General features: G+C 43.3%; 1 protein-coding gene across 2 annotated transcripts; it reads left to right on the top strand.

The window, feature by feature from the left end:
* The first annotated feature begins 4,483 nt into the window (after positions 1–4,483).
* SSTR1 (somatostatin receptor 1) lies at positions 4,484–8,123 on the top strand. Of its 2 annotated transcripts, none has more exons than XM_031024410.2 (2): positions 4,484–5,784; positions 6,052–8,123. In XM_031024410.2, the coding sequence occupies exon 1, from the start codon at positions 4,545–4,547 to the stop codon at positions 5,718–5,720; it is 1,176 nt and encodes a 391-aa protein (XP_030880270.1). In that variant the 5' UTR covers positions 4,484–4,544; the 3' UTR covers positions 5,721–5,784; positions 6,052–8,123. The 2 variants fall into 2 exon arrangements, with proteins under 2 accessions (XP_030880270.1, XP_006730000.1); XM_006729937.3 differs by having other exon boundaries at positions 4,485–5,793.
* The last annotated feature ends 11,605 nt before the right edge of the window (positions 8,124–19,728 follow it).

The following is a 19,728-nucleotide window of genomic DNA, read 5'->3' as shown; positions in this document are numbered from 1 at the left end:
AATCCAAGTGTGCACCTGGTACCTGATAGCACAGGGGAGTGTAGCTTGTAGAGCTGAGATGAGGAAGAAAAACAGTTCACTTAAGAATCTGCAACTTCCTAAATTAGGACTTTTCCTTCTTCCCTTCTTGCAAGCCATCATCTTTCTTCTCTCGTATCTAGAAATGTTCAAATCACAGAAGCATAGAAAAGATAGTAACCAAAGAAGGAGAGACTGCGGGACAGTTTACTTTCACAGGGGAAACAAGCCTATCCTAAGCTTTTTCAGGCTCTAGATATGTGAATTAAAAAAAAAAAAAGTTTTTAAACTCCACAAAGACTGTGGAGTTCTGCCTTCTCTTAGGCCGTGTTCCTTACACATTACAACAATGCCATGCCTACATTAGTGTTCCTGTTTCATCAAGAGACATTAAATTAAGGTCTGAGAGGAAGGCAGATTCCTAACTGGGCTCCTGTTCCTAATATAATTTAAAAACAGCTGCACCCTTGATCTCATACTGTTTAGGTCAGAAATGCTGCCTTTTGCTTGATTGTTTTTGTTTGTTTATGGATTAGTTCACAGATACAATGTTAAGAAATACATGACTGAAAAGATTCCATGTAACACTGCATGGCTCACACCCATCTCGATGGCTCTTTTTTTATTGAAGTAAAGTTCACATGGCATAAAAAATCATCATTTTAACCATTTTCAAAATGCACAATTCAGTGGCTTTTAGTACATTCACAGTGTTGTGCAACCACCACCATTACCTAGCTCCAGAACATTTCCATAACCCAAAAAAGAAACTCCACAGCCATTAAGCAGTCATTCGCCATCCCTTCTCCCCTCAGCTCCTGCCAACCTCTGGTCTGCTTTGTCTCTATGGATTTGCCTGTTCTGGACATCTCAGATAAATGGAATCACGAAATACACGACTTTTTCTGTTTTGCTTCCTTCACTTTGCCTAATGTTTTCAAGGCTCATGTGTGGGTACTTCATTCCTCTCTATGGATAAATAATCTCTTGTGAGGATACACCACACTTTGTTTATCCATTCATCAGTTGACGGATATTTGGGTTTGGCTTTTTGGCTATTATGAATGATGTTGCTATGAGCATGTTTGTTCAAACACCTATTTTCAGTTTTGGTGGGGCAAATACCTAGGGGCAGCACGTTGCTTGGTCATATGGAATTCTGTTTAACTTTTTGAACAATCATTAAACATTCTAAAGCTGCTGCATCATTTTTTATTCCCATCGGCAACATATAAGGGTTCCAATTTCTCCATATGCTGGCCAACATTTGTTTGTTTGTTTTTTAATTTTATGTATTTATTTGACAGAGAGAGACAGCAAGAGAGGGAACACAAGCAGGGGGAGTGGGAGAGGGAGAAGCAGGCTTCCCGCCGAGCAGGGAGCCCAATGCGGGGCTTGATCCCAGGACCCTGGAACCACGACCAGAGCCAAAGGCAGACGCTTAACGACTGAGCCACCCAGGCGCCCCCAACATTTGTTTTTTTCCTTTAAAAAATTATCATAGCCATTCTAGTGGGTGTAAGTGATATTTCCTGGTCAATCTTTTTTTATTTTTATTTTTATTTTATTATTATTTTTTAATTCATTTGAGACACAGAGATACAGAGAGAGGGAGAGCATGAGCAGGGGGAGAGGCAGAGGGAGAGGGAGAAGCGGGCCTCCCGCTGAGCCAGGAGCCCGATGTGGGGCTCAATCCCAGGACCCCGGGATCATGACCCGAGCCGAAGGCAGACGCCCAACCATCTGAGCCACCCAGGCACCCCTCAATCTTTTTTTAATGGATAAATAATCTATCATAGAAACCACTTCAGAAATAAGCAAGCAAACAAACAAACATGCTCATGTCGGGTCTTAAGTTTTCTTCTTTTGTACATGAGGCTACCACTAAATGGAGAGGAGATTTCCTTAAGGTGAGCTGCAAAGTGAACATACAAGAGTCTGAATAACAGAGCTCTGCTTTACCGGCTCCCATCGCCCATTCCCCTTGAGCAACCATGATCAATGCCAAGGCATCTAAATGATGACTGTTGAAATGTCAGCCCCCTGAAGAATAGCCAGGTGTCTTCAGGCAGTGATTGGCAAAGAGGCATCTAAACCATTATGAGGCTTGGCTTGTAAAAAGCTCTTCTGGGGTGGGGGCGGGCGGGAGGCCATTTTTTAAAAAACTTGATGAACATTCTCCCCCCCCCCCCCATATATTCAGTATTTTTAAAAGAAAATAAAACACAACTAACCATCAATTCCACATCCCATTTTCATAAAAGGTAAAAAGTAATTTGTTTAGATAGAGTAATGGGTTAAACAGCTTGGGCCTTATGAAATTCCAAATTCCTTCCTAGCACATTTCTCATTAACAATCCAGTGCCCATTTCACACCTTCCTATGAGGGCCTGACATAATTTATCTTTGATTGGTATAATCAACACACTACAGAAGTTACTCTTTTCCTTTCAGGAGCATTTAATTTTGAGAACTAAAACACATATAAGCAAAAGATTGCCCGTATGAAACAGGGGGCAATAGGAATTACACTTTTTTTTTTTTTTTTCAGGTTCTGCATCCATTTTTGCATGCTGAATTGTCTGGTACAAATAGCTTCAGTGAGGAGTTTAGTTTCGGTTTCAGGTTGCCTCTTCAGGTACTGATGGGAGGGAAGGCTGAGACCCAGGGCACAGTGGGTGCTCCACTTAGTTGAGAGAAAGGAAGAACTAACAAGAAACTCTGAGACAAAGCTAAAGTTTGAAAGAGGCCCAGCACTAGGCTGCCTCAGGTCAGCCTTCCTGGCAACAGGCGCGTTTCAGAGAAAGACTTGACGGGGTTTTGAAAAGGGACAGGAGAGTTGGACGGAGTGATCCTTCCTTGGGCTGGAACCAGTGGACAGCCAAAAGGAGCCTAGGCTAGGAATGGTGGGAAGTCCCAGAGGTGATTAAAAATCATAGTGATTGAACATTCATTCTTTTACACAAACCATTCAATTCCTAAATGAAGCAGGCGAGCTTTAGGCGTGCCTGCATCGATTTCTGTCGCTTAAAAGTTTAGGAACGTGAACCGGAACAGGGTCACACGTCCGAGGGCCTCAGAAAAGGCTGAAATCCTAGTAATTCACGGAAAGACCCGAAGGTCTTCCTGCTCGTTTGTGGAGTTGGTGGCGTGTCTGGTCACCAGCACAGCGGGCCCTGCGTGGGTTTAGAGGAGCTGGCATCCTTGCTCTCCCAGGCCTTTACACTCTCCTCCCCCGGGGCCCGCCAACTCTCCCGGGTACAAAGTACAGCAGGGACGCAGGCGGAGCCTTTCCAAGCGGCGCAGCCGTATCTTTCCCCAGGGAACACCTAGATGGGATTTCCAGGACCGCCACTGGCACGTTCGGGAGGGAGCCTCGGGCTCCTTCCGGGCTCCCAGCCGCGCGTCCTCCTTTCTGCGGTCTATATTCCTCTGGGAGACGGAGGCGGCTCTGGGCACTACACGCTTTATTAAGAGATTCGCAACGGTTTACTCAGGCCCCTAAATCACTCCCGCCCGCGAAGAGCTGCCTGCGGTGTTGTACGGCAGAATCTCCTAACGCACGGTTTTTGTCCTTCCTCCTCTTAACACGGCTCAGGGTCAGTTTCAGCGACTCTAAGAGTCTCTGCGTGGGCGCCTGTGCGGGGGTCCGGCCCAAAGAAAGGAGTTGCACTGCGCGAAGAACGTCACCGTGCCAGCAGACCGCACAGGCACTTTGCACGGGCCATCTACGCGTCGGTCTGGAGGTAGCGCGCCCTGGGTAAGCGGGACCGAGAGCTTCCGCGGCGGGTCTTGAGGGGCAGGGCTAGCGGGAGGTGAGGGTTTAGGGCCCCGACCGATGGGATGGGAGTGGAGTTGGGGTCTCTCAGGACGGGGCAGCAACTGGGGGAAACTGAGATGAACTCCAGACATCTGTGCCCGGGGTCTGCTTCACTGGATAGGAGCCGGGTGGGGTGGGACAGATTCTACACCTTTGGTTCCCACCCACCCTCCAGGAAGGCGGACAAACTCCCCAGTTCTCCCTGAGGGATGGGTGAAGGGTACTTCAGGGGACCCCCCAGAAGCAGCTGCTGGAGTTGATCCGAGCCCAGGACTGGGAAAGAAAAAAATCGGGCGAGGGGTGGTAAGCCACCTATATCGCCTTCCTCCCTCCTTTTCTCCCCCACCCCTCCCTTTTCGTAGCTGCTGACGCGCTGGTGGTGTCTATTAATCATTCAGCAGCCCAGAGCCGCGCCACTTAATGGCTGTGCGGCGCGGGGCTTCAGCCTCCTGGCCTCCCCGCTCCACGCTCGCGTGTGCCCGGGCGCCCCGGAGCTGCAAGCGGCGGCGCGCAAGCCTCCGCTGGGCAATGCGCCCTGCCCGCGCGGGTCAGAGCCAAGCTCCGCGTAGCCGCTGCGTGCTACCCCGGGTGTCCGGCAGCAGTGAGCTGCGGGCGGGAGGGCGGGGTGCCGAGTGAGGGCGCGAGCGGCGGGGGCGCGAGGAGAGCGCCCCAGCCCCAGTAGCCCCATCGGCCCCCAGCAGCTGAAATGTTCCCCAATGGCACTGCCTCCTCTCCTTCCTCTCCTAGCCCCAGCCCGGGCAGCTGCGGCGAAGGCGGCGGCAGCAGGGGCCCTGGGGCCGGCGCTGCGGACGGCATGGAGGAGCCTGGGCGAAACGCGTCCCAGAACGGGACCTTGAGCGAGGGCCAGGGCAGCGCCATCCTCATCTCTTTCATCTACTCCGTGGTGTGCTTGGTGGGGCTGTGTGGTAACTCCATGGTCATCTACGTGATCCTGCGCTATGCCAAAATGAAGACGGCCACCAACATCTACATCCTGAACCTGGCCATCGCCGATGAGCTGCTCATGCTCAGTGTGCCATTCCTGGTCACCTCCACGTTGCTTCGCCACTGGCCCTTCGGCGCGCTGCTCTGCCGCCTCGTGCTCAGCGTGGACGCAGTCAACATGTTCACCAGCATCTACTGTCTGACTGTGCTTAGCGTGGACCGGTACGTGGCCGTGGTGCACCCCATCAAGGCAGCACGCTACCGCCGGCCCACTGTGGCCAAGGTGGTGAATCTGGGCGTGTGGGTGCTATCGCTGCTTGTCATTCTGCCCATTGTGGTCTTCTCGCGCACAGCGGCCAACAGTGATGGCACGGTGGCCTGCAACATGCTCATGCCTGAACCCGCTCAGCGCTGGCTAGTGGGCTTCGTGTTGTACACATTTCTCATGGGCTTCCTGCTGCCCGTCGGGGCCATCTGCCTGTGCTACGTGCTCATCATCGCCAAAATGCGCATGGTGGCCCTCAAGGCCGGCTGGCAGCAGCGCAAGCGCTCGGAGCGCAAGATCACCCTGATGGTGATGATGGTGGTGATGGTGTTTGTCATCTGCTGGATGCCTTTCTATGTAGTGCAGCTGGTCAACGTGTTTGCGGAGCAGGACGACGCCACGGTGAGCCAACTGTCGGTCATCCTCGGCTACGCCAACAGCTGCGCCAATCCCATCCTCTATGGCTTCCTTTCGGACAACTTCAAGCGCTCTTTCCAGCGCATCCTGTGCCTCAGCTGGATGGACAACGCCGCCGAGGAGCCTGTCGACTACTACGCTACCGCCCTCAAGAGCCGCGCTTACAGCGTGGAGGACTTCCAGCCGGAGAACCTAGAGTCCGGAGGCGGTGTCTTCCGTAATGGCACCTGCACGTCTCGGATCACGACTCTCTGAGCCTTGGCCACGCAAGGGCCCTGCGCAAGGCAGGAGGAGGAAGATGAGGAGGAAGGGAGGCCGGGTGCGAGAGGTGAAAGTATCCCAGGCGTCTGGGTGCGGTGGGGCAAAGTGGGGCTAAGACACTGTGTGCGCGCGGGGGGGAAGAGACCCGGGAAAGTCGCGCGACAAAGGTGGAATTGGGCACTTTGCTTATAAATTGGGAAGGCTCGCGGGCCCCTTTCTCCTCTGTCTGCTACTTTCGCTCCCTCCTCCGCTGCGCTTGCAGTTCTGCGCCCCGCTGTGCTCCCCACTCTGTAACTTCGATCTTTCCTTCTGCCCCGTCCTGCAGGTGCAGATCATGAACTCATAAACGTCGTCAACTCAGCCTGACCCTCAGCCCGGCCAGCGGTTATTTTTGTTTAAGCTGAGCCGCAGTTACCGCCACGGGTTTCCCACGGGGTGAGTCCCCAGCTCGCCCTCCGCCCCGCCCTGCCGCGCCCCTCCGCTCGCCAGATTTTGCCTGGTGCCCCTAGCGGAGTATGGAGAATCACCTCTCTCCCTTTGCTCAGCTCTATTTGAAAGAAGTAGGACTCGGGAATGAACTAGGCGGTTGGTCTTTTCTCCTACTCTCGGGTGAAGTCGTGCCCTTCCCGGAACCCCATCACCACTCCCATTCCACCCAGGGCGGAGCCAGGTGCTTAGTAAAATCGGTCCCGCGCTCCGAACCCCAGGCATTCTGCAGTCCCCATCCAAACCCCCTTTGGAGCAAAAAAGGAACTGAACGAGCGACCCAGGAGTTTCTAGAAGATTCCGGGGTTTGGCGGAGAGGGGGTTGTAATAGAAACCACCCTCTTTCCCGGCTCAAACTAGCGCTTTTGATTTCAAAGACCAAGTGCTGGGCACTCCCGGGACAACAACGCTGGTCTGAGTTGGCCTGGCAGGGCAGGGCGTGCTTTCTCGGGGGCCGCCCGGGAGTCTGCAGCTACACTACGATTGCTCCCTCACCTAAGCCTCTGGCCGTGCAGATGCGGAGCAACCACAGACTCGGTTTCCTGCCCGGGTTTATCTCGAAGACCAGGCACCGGGCCAGGACCTCGGTGGCGCCTTGTGAGCCTTGGCCAATCGCGAGCGCGTTGCTGCCGCCCGCAGGCTAAAGAGTGAGGCCTGCCCGGCCCTTGAAGGTTGCTGCCTTTCAAGCGGTGCCTAATAAGTTATTTCTTGCTTAACATATTTATTTATTTATTTGTGATGTTTGAGAAGGTGTCTCTGCTTTGCTTTTCTTTACTTGCCTAGCCTAGGGCCTCTCCTTCAGGATACTGGGGGTGGGATTGGAGGTGGCAGTGGGGGGAAGTTTTCTCCCCAAGGACCTCTCAAAACCTCTCCTCTCTGTTGGGCCCTCTTTTCTTATCCTTCTATTTTTGCTTGTGTTCAGTGAAGTTTGGAGATTCTTTTATACTTTTTCTTATGTAGTCTCTTGTTTGTCTTAATAATAAATAAATAAATAAATAAATAATAACGTGGGTGAGCCACCTCCCTCCCGTGCAGAGTGGAATGTCCTGAACTCCTTTCAACATCACCCTATGTATGATTTTATTTATATTTTTTACATATTACGTCTATTGATCTTGCTCCACTGTCATGAGTCCATGAAACAATGTGAGGCTGGCAGGAGCTCTTTCAGATATGGGTGTTCAAGCAGCGCTCAGCTCACTCTGGAGCCGAGAAATCTGATGCACACAGATTTTAGTCGGTGCTGAGAATGTCCCTGTTTATGTCCCTGCATCTTCTAGGTTCCAGCATAGACGATTCTAATAGACAATCTAGTTAACATTGTCACTTCTTTTGAACACATTGAAAGTAGAATAATTTGTGTCTGTGTTTAATCTTAACAATTACATTGGAAGCCTGATCAGGGCAAGGACCAATAATTTTACTTCTTTGTATTTCCTGTATTGCTTTAGTATGCTGGCATGTACATAGTAGGCACTAAATACATGTTTGTTGGTTGACTGTTTAAGTAAGCCAGGGTGTGCTACAACCACTGGGAGCTGCTAAGTCGGGGGCTCTTCGTTCTCTCATTGACATGACACACAATGGTTGAAATCATGGGAAAAGATGTTTTGTGTAATACTTGCTTCAAGAACATTGTGCTTTCCTGAAAGCAGTAACCAAGAGTTAAAATGTCTCTAACGTTTTGTTTAAACTAAGGAACAAATATATGCTTTTGGTTATACATCATAAAGTTGAGATCTGTCCCTTGATAATAATATATATTATTACTCCTTTGGAAAATAGATTTTTAATGGTTAAGAACAATGAAATTTACAAATCTTAAACATTATCCTCTTAAGAGGATACAAATCTAGTGTTCTTACCCTGTTACCGTTGTAATATGAACGAAATAAACAAATGTATTATGTTGTTGTAAGTTGTCTGATTTTGCCAATCGAATTTCACTGTTTTAAGGAATTACTTAAAAACACATATGCGTGGGCTTGGTTGCTTTGTGTTTCACTTAGATTTTAAGGAGAACAGTTCCATATTACCTTTGGAAATTTTACCAAGATTGGGGTTATACTTTGAATTGTTTTTTTTTTTTTTTTTTAAAGAAAATTCTGTTAGTTCAGAGAAAGAGGAAAAACAACTTTGAGTCAGTATGACTAGGAAGCAGTGTAGCAGCCCATACTCTCTCTGGTTCACTGTTGTTACCGAACTAACTAGAGGGTATCTCAGTCTCTCACAGATTAAATTACTGTCTGCCCCCTTTTAGACCTCAGACTTCACTGTGGGGACTAAGTAATTGCTGACTTACATCCCAGGGAGAGAAAACATAGGAGAGGGAGAGATGGAAAGATTGCCTAAAGGTGTTCCAGAGGAAATGGGTAAAAGAAATAGAAAAATCAGATTTCAATGTAAGAGAAGAGAGTCATATTTTATGCTTTGTTCAGTGATGGCCATTTCCATCCCTAGAAGAATTTAAGAAGGTACTAGAGGAATTTTTTTTTTTAAACAGATTTTATTTTTTAGAGCAGTTTTATTTTCACAGCAAATAAGTGGAAAGCAACATTTTCCAAACAGGCAAGAGCAGTGATTCCAGAACCAGAGTGGTGGGCAGGGGGGTCTCAAAAAATTTCAAATGCTCAGTAACTCTAGGCTTTATACTTCTATACATTATCTTAATATGACTAAGGATAGCTGGACTGTTGTCTTTTTAAATTATTTTGAAAAGCTATAGCAAGATGGTAAATTGAACTTGGAACATTATTCCAAGACCCTTTCAACTGGCTAGTGGGGAGAAAAAAAATTAAATAAATATTCAAACATCTAATTAAGTTTATTTAAATAGCCATTTTAAGAAAAAAATTCCAAATTTCATTTGAATGAGTTTAGACAATCTCCCAGCTGGCCTCCTTGTCCTCTCTAGTTAGCCTTAAAATGGCTTTAGAGTGAAGATTGGAAAGAGGCTTTACGCATCCTAGTGGAGGAGATGGTGTGGGGGGAGGGGGTCCTCGGGAAAGGGGCCCTCTTTGCCCTTTGCTCTCTGGAAACGGGTGCTTTTTCCCCTCAAGATGATTCCTGTCTACAGTTTGTTGAAATCTGCAGCTTCTGGAGTCTATGATCCAACCTCTTAGCTTGGTGAGGGCCATACTCAGCTTCTGTGGGCCGCGGCCCTCTCAGGGTCTTCCACAGTGCTCCTATAGCCCACTGGTCTGGGGGGGCTACCCCAGCCTCTGCAAAGGACTGGTCTCACCCTGCCATAGACAGCCCCATGCTGAGCCTCTTGGCTCATGACTAGGGGGATCTAGGGTGGCACTGGACTGGTGACCCTCAGGATCTCCTGTCTGTATTTTCGTGTGGCTCTATCGCAGGGCTTTTCCATCTCTCCTTACCTTTGTCAACTTCACTTCTTCAAACCATTCACCTCACCCCACATCCCCTTTCCACTAGAGGAAAAAGATGGGAGAGGAGTCCTTTAGTCTTAGCCCTTGATGTGCTGAAGCAAATAAAAGGATTTAGCAAATCTCTGTGCAATCCCCTGCCCCCATTGCCTCACCTGATTTTCAAGCCTTTTAGCATTGCCTAGAAGCTGAAGATAAGCCTTTTCCTGTCCTAAGGTGATGAGCCTCACCTTGAAATGAGGCACTGCAATGAAACAAGATTTATGGAGGAAGTTAAAATGCATCATTTTAGTGTCTATGAACTATTACTACCTCTCTTACTAGGGATCTCTGTGTTCCCAGAGAATTCCTCAGGCCATCTTCTCACACGATATCCCCCACCCTCAAAAAAAGGATTATGTTGAAAATCTTTAATGCCTCATCGAATTTAACCCTGACCATTATACAAAATGCTGTATGCATGATTTTAGCCTGAGAAGAAAGGCAGGGTGTTCTCCTGGAAAATATTATGGAAGATACATTAAAAAAAAAAAAAACACAACTGTGATATATTTCCAACTTATTTTAAACAAATGTTAGAGATATCATATTTATATCAACCTTCTAAAAAACACCTTGGTAGTGGGGTTGCTTCGTAAATCTTGCTCATCACCTTCTTTATTCCAATGTACCACAGCAGAGAGTTAGATACTCAACTGAAATGATAGATAGATGTTCACAAAATTATTACAGTGGTGTGTGCTTAAGAAAATAAAGTATTGAGGGCGCCTGGGTGGCTCAGTTGGTTAAGCGACTGCCTTCGGCTCAGGTCATGATCCCGGAGTCCCGGGATCGAGTCCCGCATCGGGCTCCCTGCTTCTCCCTCTGACCCTCCCCCCTCTCATGCTCTCTCTCTATCTCATTCTCTCTCTCAAATAAAAAAAAAGAAAAAAAAGAAAAGAAAGTATTGCAAAGTCTATGTTGCTCTCTCCATTACACCATACATCTTTGGGGTAAGGAGAACCTCTTTCACATATTCAGATGGAAATCTTGCTTTTCATTCAACACATTTCAGTTTGCTGGCTTTAAAATAAGGCAGAGGGGTTCAACATTGTTACCTGGTTTCCCTGGAGGAAGGCAGGTACAGAGATAATGTTGTAAGTGATCATTTACTATTTTGTTAAAGGTCTAGAGACAGGGTATTATAGTGAGTGTATTCATGAAAGGATTTGTATTGGGGATGAACAGATATAGTCCAGCTTCTGATTTCAACTCTAAAGGAAAGGAACGTGTTTCTACAATGATGACAAAGTTGAGGAGGCCTGTGAACAGAACTAACCAGTGCAAACTAAAATATCAAAATACCTGCTTGTCAAACTGTGAGACAGCGAGGAACATCATCTAAAAAGGAGCCATAATTTGAAATAGACATCCTGGGCACCTGGGTGGCTCAGTTGGTTAAGCGACTGCCTTTGGCTCAGGTCGTGATCCTGGAGTCCCGGGATCGAGCCCCATGTCCGGCTCCCTGCTCATGGGGGTGCCTGCTTCTCCCTCTGGCCCTCCCCCTTTCTCATGCTCTCTCTCTCTCTCTCCCTCAAATAAATAAATAAAATCTTTTTTTAAAAAATAAATAAATAAAATAGACATCCTTTGGTAAAATGTCCACTTTGATAATGAACTTAATTATTTTCAAAATCTATGTTAAACTCAATCTTACTAGTCAATATTTGGAAATATTACACTCCTTCAAGACTAAGACTACAGGCATGGTCTCAAAATTTTTTGGAGTAATAGTGAGCTTAAGATCCTAACAAAAAAAAAAGATCTCTTTAAACCAGTATGATTCAAATCTTCAGTTTTGAGTGGACAAGTTTTAAAAAAATGAGGGGTGGAGAATGCTGTTAGCTAACATATTATCCCTGAGGTGGGGTTCAACTCTGCACCCCTCATTGCCCACATGCCCAGACCCGTTACAGGTGAAGTCCTCAAGAGTACTCCCAGCTTTAAAAATGTAAGAAAGATTTACTATGTATCAGAGTCCACTTGGAGGAGGATAGGTTGTGGAGACACTAGAGTATCATGTAGAGTATCAAAAAACAGTAGTCCATTTACATTTAAAAAGGGAGAGAAAAAAAATCCAAGACATGCTAGGCAAGCAGGAAAATATTTTACAATGACATGTGTGGTTTACATGACTATTCTGGGAAGGGCTGTCTAAATATTGATGAACAATAGCTCTCACCGTGTCTTTCTGTCTCTATAACCCTTGAACAATTCATTAATCTAGCTAATATTATTAGCAGTGGCAAAATGTCTATTCAAAGTCAATAATTAAATTAAACATTCTCCTTCATGTACAATGAGCCACTGTAATGAGCAAATCAAGCAGATGTCTATATGCTTTTTTCCAAAGATTCCCAAGTCTCCCTATACATATATAAACTCTATGTGGGATCTGAACCTAACACACACACACACACACATGCACACCTCAAACAAAAAGGAATTTCTTAGGTAATAATTGGTGAAATAGAACTTCAAGACTTTGTCTGCCCCCCTAGCCTTTTAAGTTCCATTCCCTAACCCTTCTCTCCCCCGCTCAGAAGCCTTTTTTCCTGACTTTTCCTACTTCTCCCAATAGAGCTCTTCTCAGAAAAGGATTTCCTTTGATTTGTAGTTTATATCACTGACAAAGCTTCAAGTGTTATCTTCCAGAAGCGAGGCTTTTTAATGAGGATAGAGTATCAGAACATCAGTGAGCAGTATACTGGGTATCACACCTTTGCCTAAGGGAATTTTCTTAATAAGTGGTCCATGAGCCTTGCATCAAATCACCCAACAACTTACAAAAATGCATATTCTCTTTGCTCCACTGTAGAGTTTTTCATTCATTAGGTCTGGGGTGAGTCTCAGTGTTTCTGAAGTACACTAAAGTTTGAGAACTAAGGGCTTAAGGGTTAAGAGTATGGAGTTTGCCATCAGCAAATGTGACTCCACTTCATTAATTGTGTGATACTGAGCGAGTTAATCTTCATGATATATGTTTTGCTCATTTATAAGATCAGATAATAATACCTCCTTTAGAGGGCTGTTGTGATGAGACAATGTATGTCAAATGCCAAATCCATCAGAACTCTTTCAGTTGTGAATGAATGAAAACCTAATTAGCTCACATAACTGAAAATTCTGGAAGGAGGAAGATCTGGCTTCAGGGCGTACTTGATCCATAACTCAGTAAGACCTTTTTTTTTTTTTTCTTTTCTCGTCTCTGACTTTTGCCATGTTGACTCCATTCTCAGATAGGCTATTCCTTTGTAATTACAAGACAGCAGCAGAGAATGAAACATGATATTTTTCCCGGCTCAAATTTCAAAGGAAAGAGTAAAAATGATTCTCTCTAATTGGACTGTTTGAGATAGTTCATCTGTTGGGAGGCACCACTCCATGTCTTTCACCCTCCATCTATCTTGCTGAGTCTGCCCAAGAATAAGGGCCCTGACCACTCTTTTCCTGGATTTTTTCTCAAGGTTGTGTTTGGAGCAAGAATATTGAGCAATCAGGTAATGTCCCTTTCAAGAACAAGGAAGCCTTGATTACTGCTTGCTATGAAGTGATGGTTTCCCCCAAGATCAGTGTTCCTTAGCTGTGACACAAACCCCTTGCTACACAGCATCCAGATGGGCTCATACTGCATCAGCTCCGTGAAAATCAGAAGCAAAAGGAACTCATGCAAATCATGTTGCTTACTGACTGCAACATGAGTAATAAAATCTTTTGTCTCTGACCCAGAAATCCTGTGTCTTCTGCTGTCATCTATGAAACAACAATAGACTAACTTATTAGCTTGTAAGTTAAGTAAAATCAAATTTCAGACCCTGCCTGACAGTATCTACCACTGAACCCATTAGCAAGGTCTGGAGAATGTTTTTGGCTAGACCTGGGCTATATACTCAACCCTTGGATTTGGGGGATCAACTCCACCCAGAAGTGGGAGGGGTAGAAGGGTGGATCCCAAAAAGAGAAGTGAGATGTAATTACCCCAAGTAGATGATGAAAGGTATGTTATGTGGCAAAAATTAAATTAAATTAAATTAAATTAAATTAAATTAAATTTAAAAAGATTACAATTAAAAAAGAACCATCTACAACCACCCAGCACAGATCCAGGAACCGAACAGAGAGATCGATATAGATATCTCAATAAATGACAGATTATATTATTATTATTAATCATTATTGGTATATCTATAAAAGAAAGAGAATTAAAGTGATTCATGTTTTAAAATCCTTCTACTTCCAGTCATATAATTAAGTGGATGGTGTTAGATTACCTTTACAAAACTTTGCTTCATTTCTTCAAGTGTAAGCACATATGAAACTTGTGCAAAATATATTTTCATTCATTTTTTTTTCTATGATAAAGAATATAGTGATATTTATTTGGGAAACTCAAAACATCTCACAGATATTACTGATAAATTCCAAATGACTTCAAGAGAATTAATCACTCTGTGCATCAGATTCTACATCTTTAAAGTGAGAATAATTAGATTAATAACAATTTATTACATTCCTATAAGATGAATGACACCATTTATGCATATTTTAAAATAAGGTGATAAAGGCATTTTAATATTATACACAGCATATAGTTAACTATACTGAAAATGGCTTTGAGATTAGAAACATAAATGAATAAAGCATGAAGTGATAACACAAAAATTTGGCTGAGCCAGCTCTGAAGCGACATTTTATCATCAGCAATTGGGGAAAAGTTTGCTTTAAATACAGTTTTAAGTAGTAGAAGTAAGATAGCCCCCCACAACCAAGATAGGTACCAATGATTAGTAAAATAATATCTAAACGAACTTCCTTCTGTTTTAGTGTGGCTCACAAATATATTTGTGCCACATATTTAGGGCCTAAGAACAATTGTGAAGTTAACCAACTCCCATGAATTAGAATGACAGCTTCAGTCCCCCTCAGATTTCATAGCAGTTATATAAAACTGTCAGTAACCAGAGTTTAAAATATAGCAGCAGGGCAGGCAGGGGAAGGAAAGAGAAGTAATATTTATTCAGTACCTACTTTGTAAGTGACACATTTGCTAGGTGCTTTATATGCCATCTCATTTGGTCTTCCCCAAGATTCCTATGAACTAGAAATCTTTATTTCTCCTACAAGCAAGGGGGGTGGGAGAGGGAGAAGGAGAGGGAAAGGGGAGAAGAGAGAAAGAGAGAGAATTGTCCGGCATGTTAAAGCAGGTAGTTGGAAGAACGAGGACTAAAAATCAAACCTACTGACTCCAAGTACCATGATCTTTCTATCAGATCAGATAAGTCCTTTTAAATGTCACACAAAGTCCATTCCATAAACTACATAGAAATGGGAAAAGTTTGATTGTTACCTCCAGTTTTATAAATCACAGTGACCAAAACCAAAATGTGGTTTTAGGTACAGACTAATGGTCTGTACCTAAAGGAGAATAATCAAATAAATTATTGGCAAATACTAAAGGAGCTATACTGTTTTCCACAGAGACAATCCGATTGCCTACGAAAAACACCAGTTTCACCTCTAAGCCAAGTGTACCCATGTCAAGAACTCCACTGAGTACATCTGAGGCCTCCCCATACATGCTCTTCCTCTAAAGTGGGAGAAGTGGTAACACAGTGATTAAGGTGGTGTCAGGAATCAGAATGCATGGTTCAGAATCCTGGGTTTGAAAACTACTGGCTATGTCACTATGGGCCAGTTATCCACTTATGTCTCGTGCTCTTTGTTTCATTTTTTTTCCTTTTTTTTTTAAAGAGAGTGAGTGAGGGAGAGAGAGAAAGAGAGAGAGCGTGAGCTGGAGGGGGGAGGGGCAGAGGAAGAGGGAGAGAGAATCTTAAGCAGGCTCCCTGCTGGACCAAGTGGGGCTCGATCTCATGACCCTGAGATCACGACCTGGGCTGAAATCAAGAGCGGGAGATGCTTAACCAACTGAGCCACCCAGGCACCACTATGTCTCATACGTCTTAACTGAAAAATGAGAATAAAAATAATTTCTTTTCCATAATGTTAGCAAAGTGACACATAAGTCCTTTTAGCATATTTTCCACACTTTAATAATCCGTTTTGTTAACATAACTACCAGAGATAGCAATAGTTCAAGAACACTGCAAAGCAGAGTTTCCTTTTCACTTATGAAGATACAGTAAATATGTTCCAATTATTAGGAATTAATAATTCAGAAATATTAAAATAATATTAGATACTACAACTTTAACGGTCAATAGAATAGGACAAAACTCTGGAGTTTAAAAAGGCAAAGTTTTGGATGAGTAACATTAGTTTAGTTCCATAAACTATTGTAGACAGCTTTTAGGACATTAGAGACAAGTTTGAGTTCCTTTTACCTCTCTACTTAAACTAGTAAGGTGTTATGCTGTAACAATAGTGTAATTGAAACACATTAAACTAATTTTTTTTAATCTGGCATTCTTCCCAATTAACAGGTCATATCATTGTCAGGATACCAAGTAAATAGAATCCACTGAATTATTCAAGTTAGAGTCTAGTTAAGAAAAGATGAGAAACTAAAAAAAAAAAAAAAAAATCCTTCCCAAATACTGAAAGCTGATATTATAAAATTATAAAACAACTTCTTTTCTTATAAGTTCTTTTTATAAATTATCTCACTGAATCTATAAGCAACAGGAGAGGCATAAAACGAAGAGGTAAATATGCAAAGCACAACTTCAAACAGCTGTGGACACTTTAAAGCTGAGGTCTGCCAAGTATTTCTTCGAAACGAGTGCTGTCTCACCTGCAGCTGCATTTCTCATCCCATTTGCAAACCAAGGATGAATCTATAAGAATAAAATTGATGACTGCATTGATTCCTCTGAGAGTTAATCCTTGTCCTATGGCAATATCTTCCCTAAAGTAAGAATCTCTAGAATCATCACAACTGATACCCTGTTATGTCCCATTTCAAAATGAAATAAAACTGACTCCATTCTAAATTGAGTATATATTCAAATTTTCCTATCATTTTTCCAACAAAAGCACAGAGGAGATGAAGGGAAAGCATTTGATAAGCCAAATGATGGGTTCTTGCAAAGATAGTGAGCAGCAATGAGCAGCCGGATGGAAAGTCAACCAGGATTTGCTTGGGCAAGACCCAGTTCATTCTCTCCCTACCTAGAGCACAGATGGCAAGACTTCCCAGTTGTTTTCCACCAGTCTATACGTTCCCTAAGGACCATTTGTTTTTGATTTCTCAGTGCCTAGCCCACCATATAAAAGATGCACCGTAGTTAGGAGCAGAAACTGTGGATCTCAGTGACTTAATAGCTCTGTGACCTGAGGTAAATGACTTCATATCTTCACCTTAGCTGTAATTTCCTCATCTATAAAGTGGGGGAAATACTAGTACCTATATATAGGATTGTTATGAAGGTTAAATAAGTTAACATTTGTAAAGTATTTAAAATAATACTTGGCACACGAAGAGTTTTCTAAGCACTCACCATAATATCGTTACATTAAGTTGATGGATTTATTAAGACAAAGCAAAGCTTTAAGTCATTGATTTTGGTATTGGGGCCATTGCTTACCTCTTGAGTATCTCTCTCCCTACCTGTGGTCTTCTGGAGTCTTCCCCATGTGAGCATCTCACATTCACATGTCAATGGGTTTTTCTAAGTACAGGTACTTAATGACTTAAATTATGAATTCCTTAATCATAAGTGTTTTCATTTTTTTTTGAGAGAGAGAGAGAAAGACGCATGAGAGAGCATGTGAGTGGGGGGAGGGGCAATGGGAGAGAGAGAGAGAGAGAGAATCCCAAGCAGACTCTCCACTGAGCGAGAAGCCCAACATGGGGGCTCCATCCCACAACCCTGAGATCATGACCCAAGCCGAAATCAAGTCAGACACTTAATGGACTGAGCCACCCAGGCGCTACCAGTGGGTTGGCCTTTTTCCATAAGATTCTGACACTGATGGTTTCACTAACTGGTATTTGGGGAGCCTCCACTACAGATTCAAAAGACTCCACAAAGGAAAGTACTGCTTTCCTAGTGAAGGGATTGTGGGGGCTGTGATTAGTCTATAGTTGTAGAGGTGGTGTTTTTCTTTCTCAGTCTGGCATCATTTTTGGCCTTTCAAATTTCACCACACTATTACCAGAATTGCCTTTCACCCCAATATCTCTTCAGAGGCCTTCTGTAAATCTCCCAAGTACAAGGGTGTTGTTGCCAACCCCTCTGTTACTGGTATCAATGTCAAGGGCAATGGAAAATCTTCATTCTGATATTCTTCCTCTTTGATATTCTTCCTGCAGATGCTTCTCCTCAGGGGAACCAACCAGACTTTGTACATACAGAAGTTTCTCTAACTTTCTATATCCTCTCATACTCTTCTGGGTCTTGGTTCATGCTCCATCAATTATTCCAATTAAAAAAGAGTATATAACGTGTGTAACCTTAACCTTTTCCTCTGCACCTTTTTCTATTTAGCTCATGGGATTAGCATATGCAATATAAAAGTCAAATTTCCAAAGTGCTTTGAGATCACTGAGCAAAATCAGACTTTATTTCTTGAATATTTTAGTTCATTAACCATTATAAGGAATGGAGAGTATGCTGAGGCCTGAAGAAATTGGGATTGTGAGCAGTGGGAATGGGGTAATGACAGTGACCACTATTACCTCTGTCAACCTTATTATGACCTCCTGGCTGTGCAGCTGTAGTTGAAGTTGCTTCAAAGGAGTGAGTTGTTAGCATTCAGATGAGAAATCATAGGGTCTTACTGGATATTTAAGGCCATGATAAAGAGAATGAGATGGAGGACTAATGACTTGGGGGAAAAAAATCAAATGACAGATATGACTATAAAGGGGGAGTGTAGGGTCTACATTGAATACATCAGAACAATATTTAGCCTGGGTATATAAGGATGGTAGCTCAAGATCCAAGAATAATTCAAATAAATGTAGAGCTTCATTTCTTTCCCATAAGCTGCATAAAACTAGAAAAATAAACATTGGCCAATACTGTGAAATAACACATTTTGCAAAGAACTCTCTAGGAATAGGAAAACTTAGGCTTTTTTTTTTTTTTTGTCAAAAGTATCAGAGAAAGAAAACCAATGCTTAAAAGGCCATTTTCATTTAATTCATTTCTCAGAGACTTTAGTAATACATAACAAAATTGTTTAGTACTGGGAATAACTTTTTGAACAAAAGTCACACCTATTTACTCCTATTTTCTATCAGATTTCATCACCACTTAAAGGTTAGTTTTGAGTTAGAAAACATGTTTTAATAGTATGTCTAGTAAGTTAAACACTCAAATAATATTCTTTAAAATCAAAGATTCATGATAACATGACTCTGTAAATAGCCTAGTTCTACATCTTTGTTTCAACTGTTTGTCCCCCAAAAGGATTCATTTCTTTTACAAAAATGACAAATTTTAGATAACAAGTTTGCAGTTGTGGGTTCTTAAAATATCTTGCTTGAAATGATTAAATTCATATTATTTCCTCACTGGAGTAATGCCCTATGTATAGATTAACATCCCTAGACAAGTAACATTGGTTAGTAATATTTTGCACAACTGAAGTGTTATGAGAAAAAGGTCTTTAAAAATTTGTTTTTCTTTTCCCTGGGATTTGTCTTTTTATGAAACCAGAGTGAGTCATCACTCATATGGGCCAGGAAAGCCCAGCCTTTGTTCTTTAGGGTAAAATTTCATTTGTCCTGTTATAGTATAAATAAATAATCGGAGTCAACAATTTTTTGGCATGAAAATAAGAAGGTGTTGAAAAATGTACATTTGTTTCACATATTAAGAGAGATATTTGGCAGCACCCAGTATTGTTATATTTATTAAACAAATTATTTATAGGCTCTGATTTTTACAAGGGCACATGAGTCTTTAGGTTACCACAAAAAATTGCTCTAGGGGCACATGGGTGGCTCAGTTGGTTAAGCATCCAACACTTGATTTTGGCTCAGGTTGTGATATCAGAGTAGTGAGATCAAGCCCAGAGTTGGGTGTGGAGCCCCCTTGGGATTCTCTCTCTCCTCTCCTTCTACACCCCCCACCTCCACATGCTTTCTCTTTCTCTCTCTCTCTAAAAAAAAAAAAAAAAAA

The sequence above is a fragment of the Leptonychotes weddellii genome, chromosome 9 (assembly GCF_054177405.1).
Source record: "Leptonychotes weddellii isolate Sample4059 chromosome 9, ASM5417740v2, whole genome shotgun sequence".
NCBI classification, from domain to species: domain Eukaryota; kingdom Metazoa; phylum Chordata; class Mammalia; order Carnivora; family Phocidae; genus Leptonychotes; species Leptonychotes weddellii.
This window is presented reverse-complemented; position numbering and strand designations above follow the sequence as displayed.

Bases quoted from the DNA above. Each gene is read 5' to 3' on its own strand.
- SSTR1 (XM_031024410.2), top strand. From the start codon at position 4,545: ATGTTCCCCAATGGCACTGCCTCCTCTCCTTCCTCTCCTAGCCCCAGC.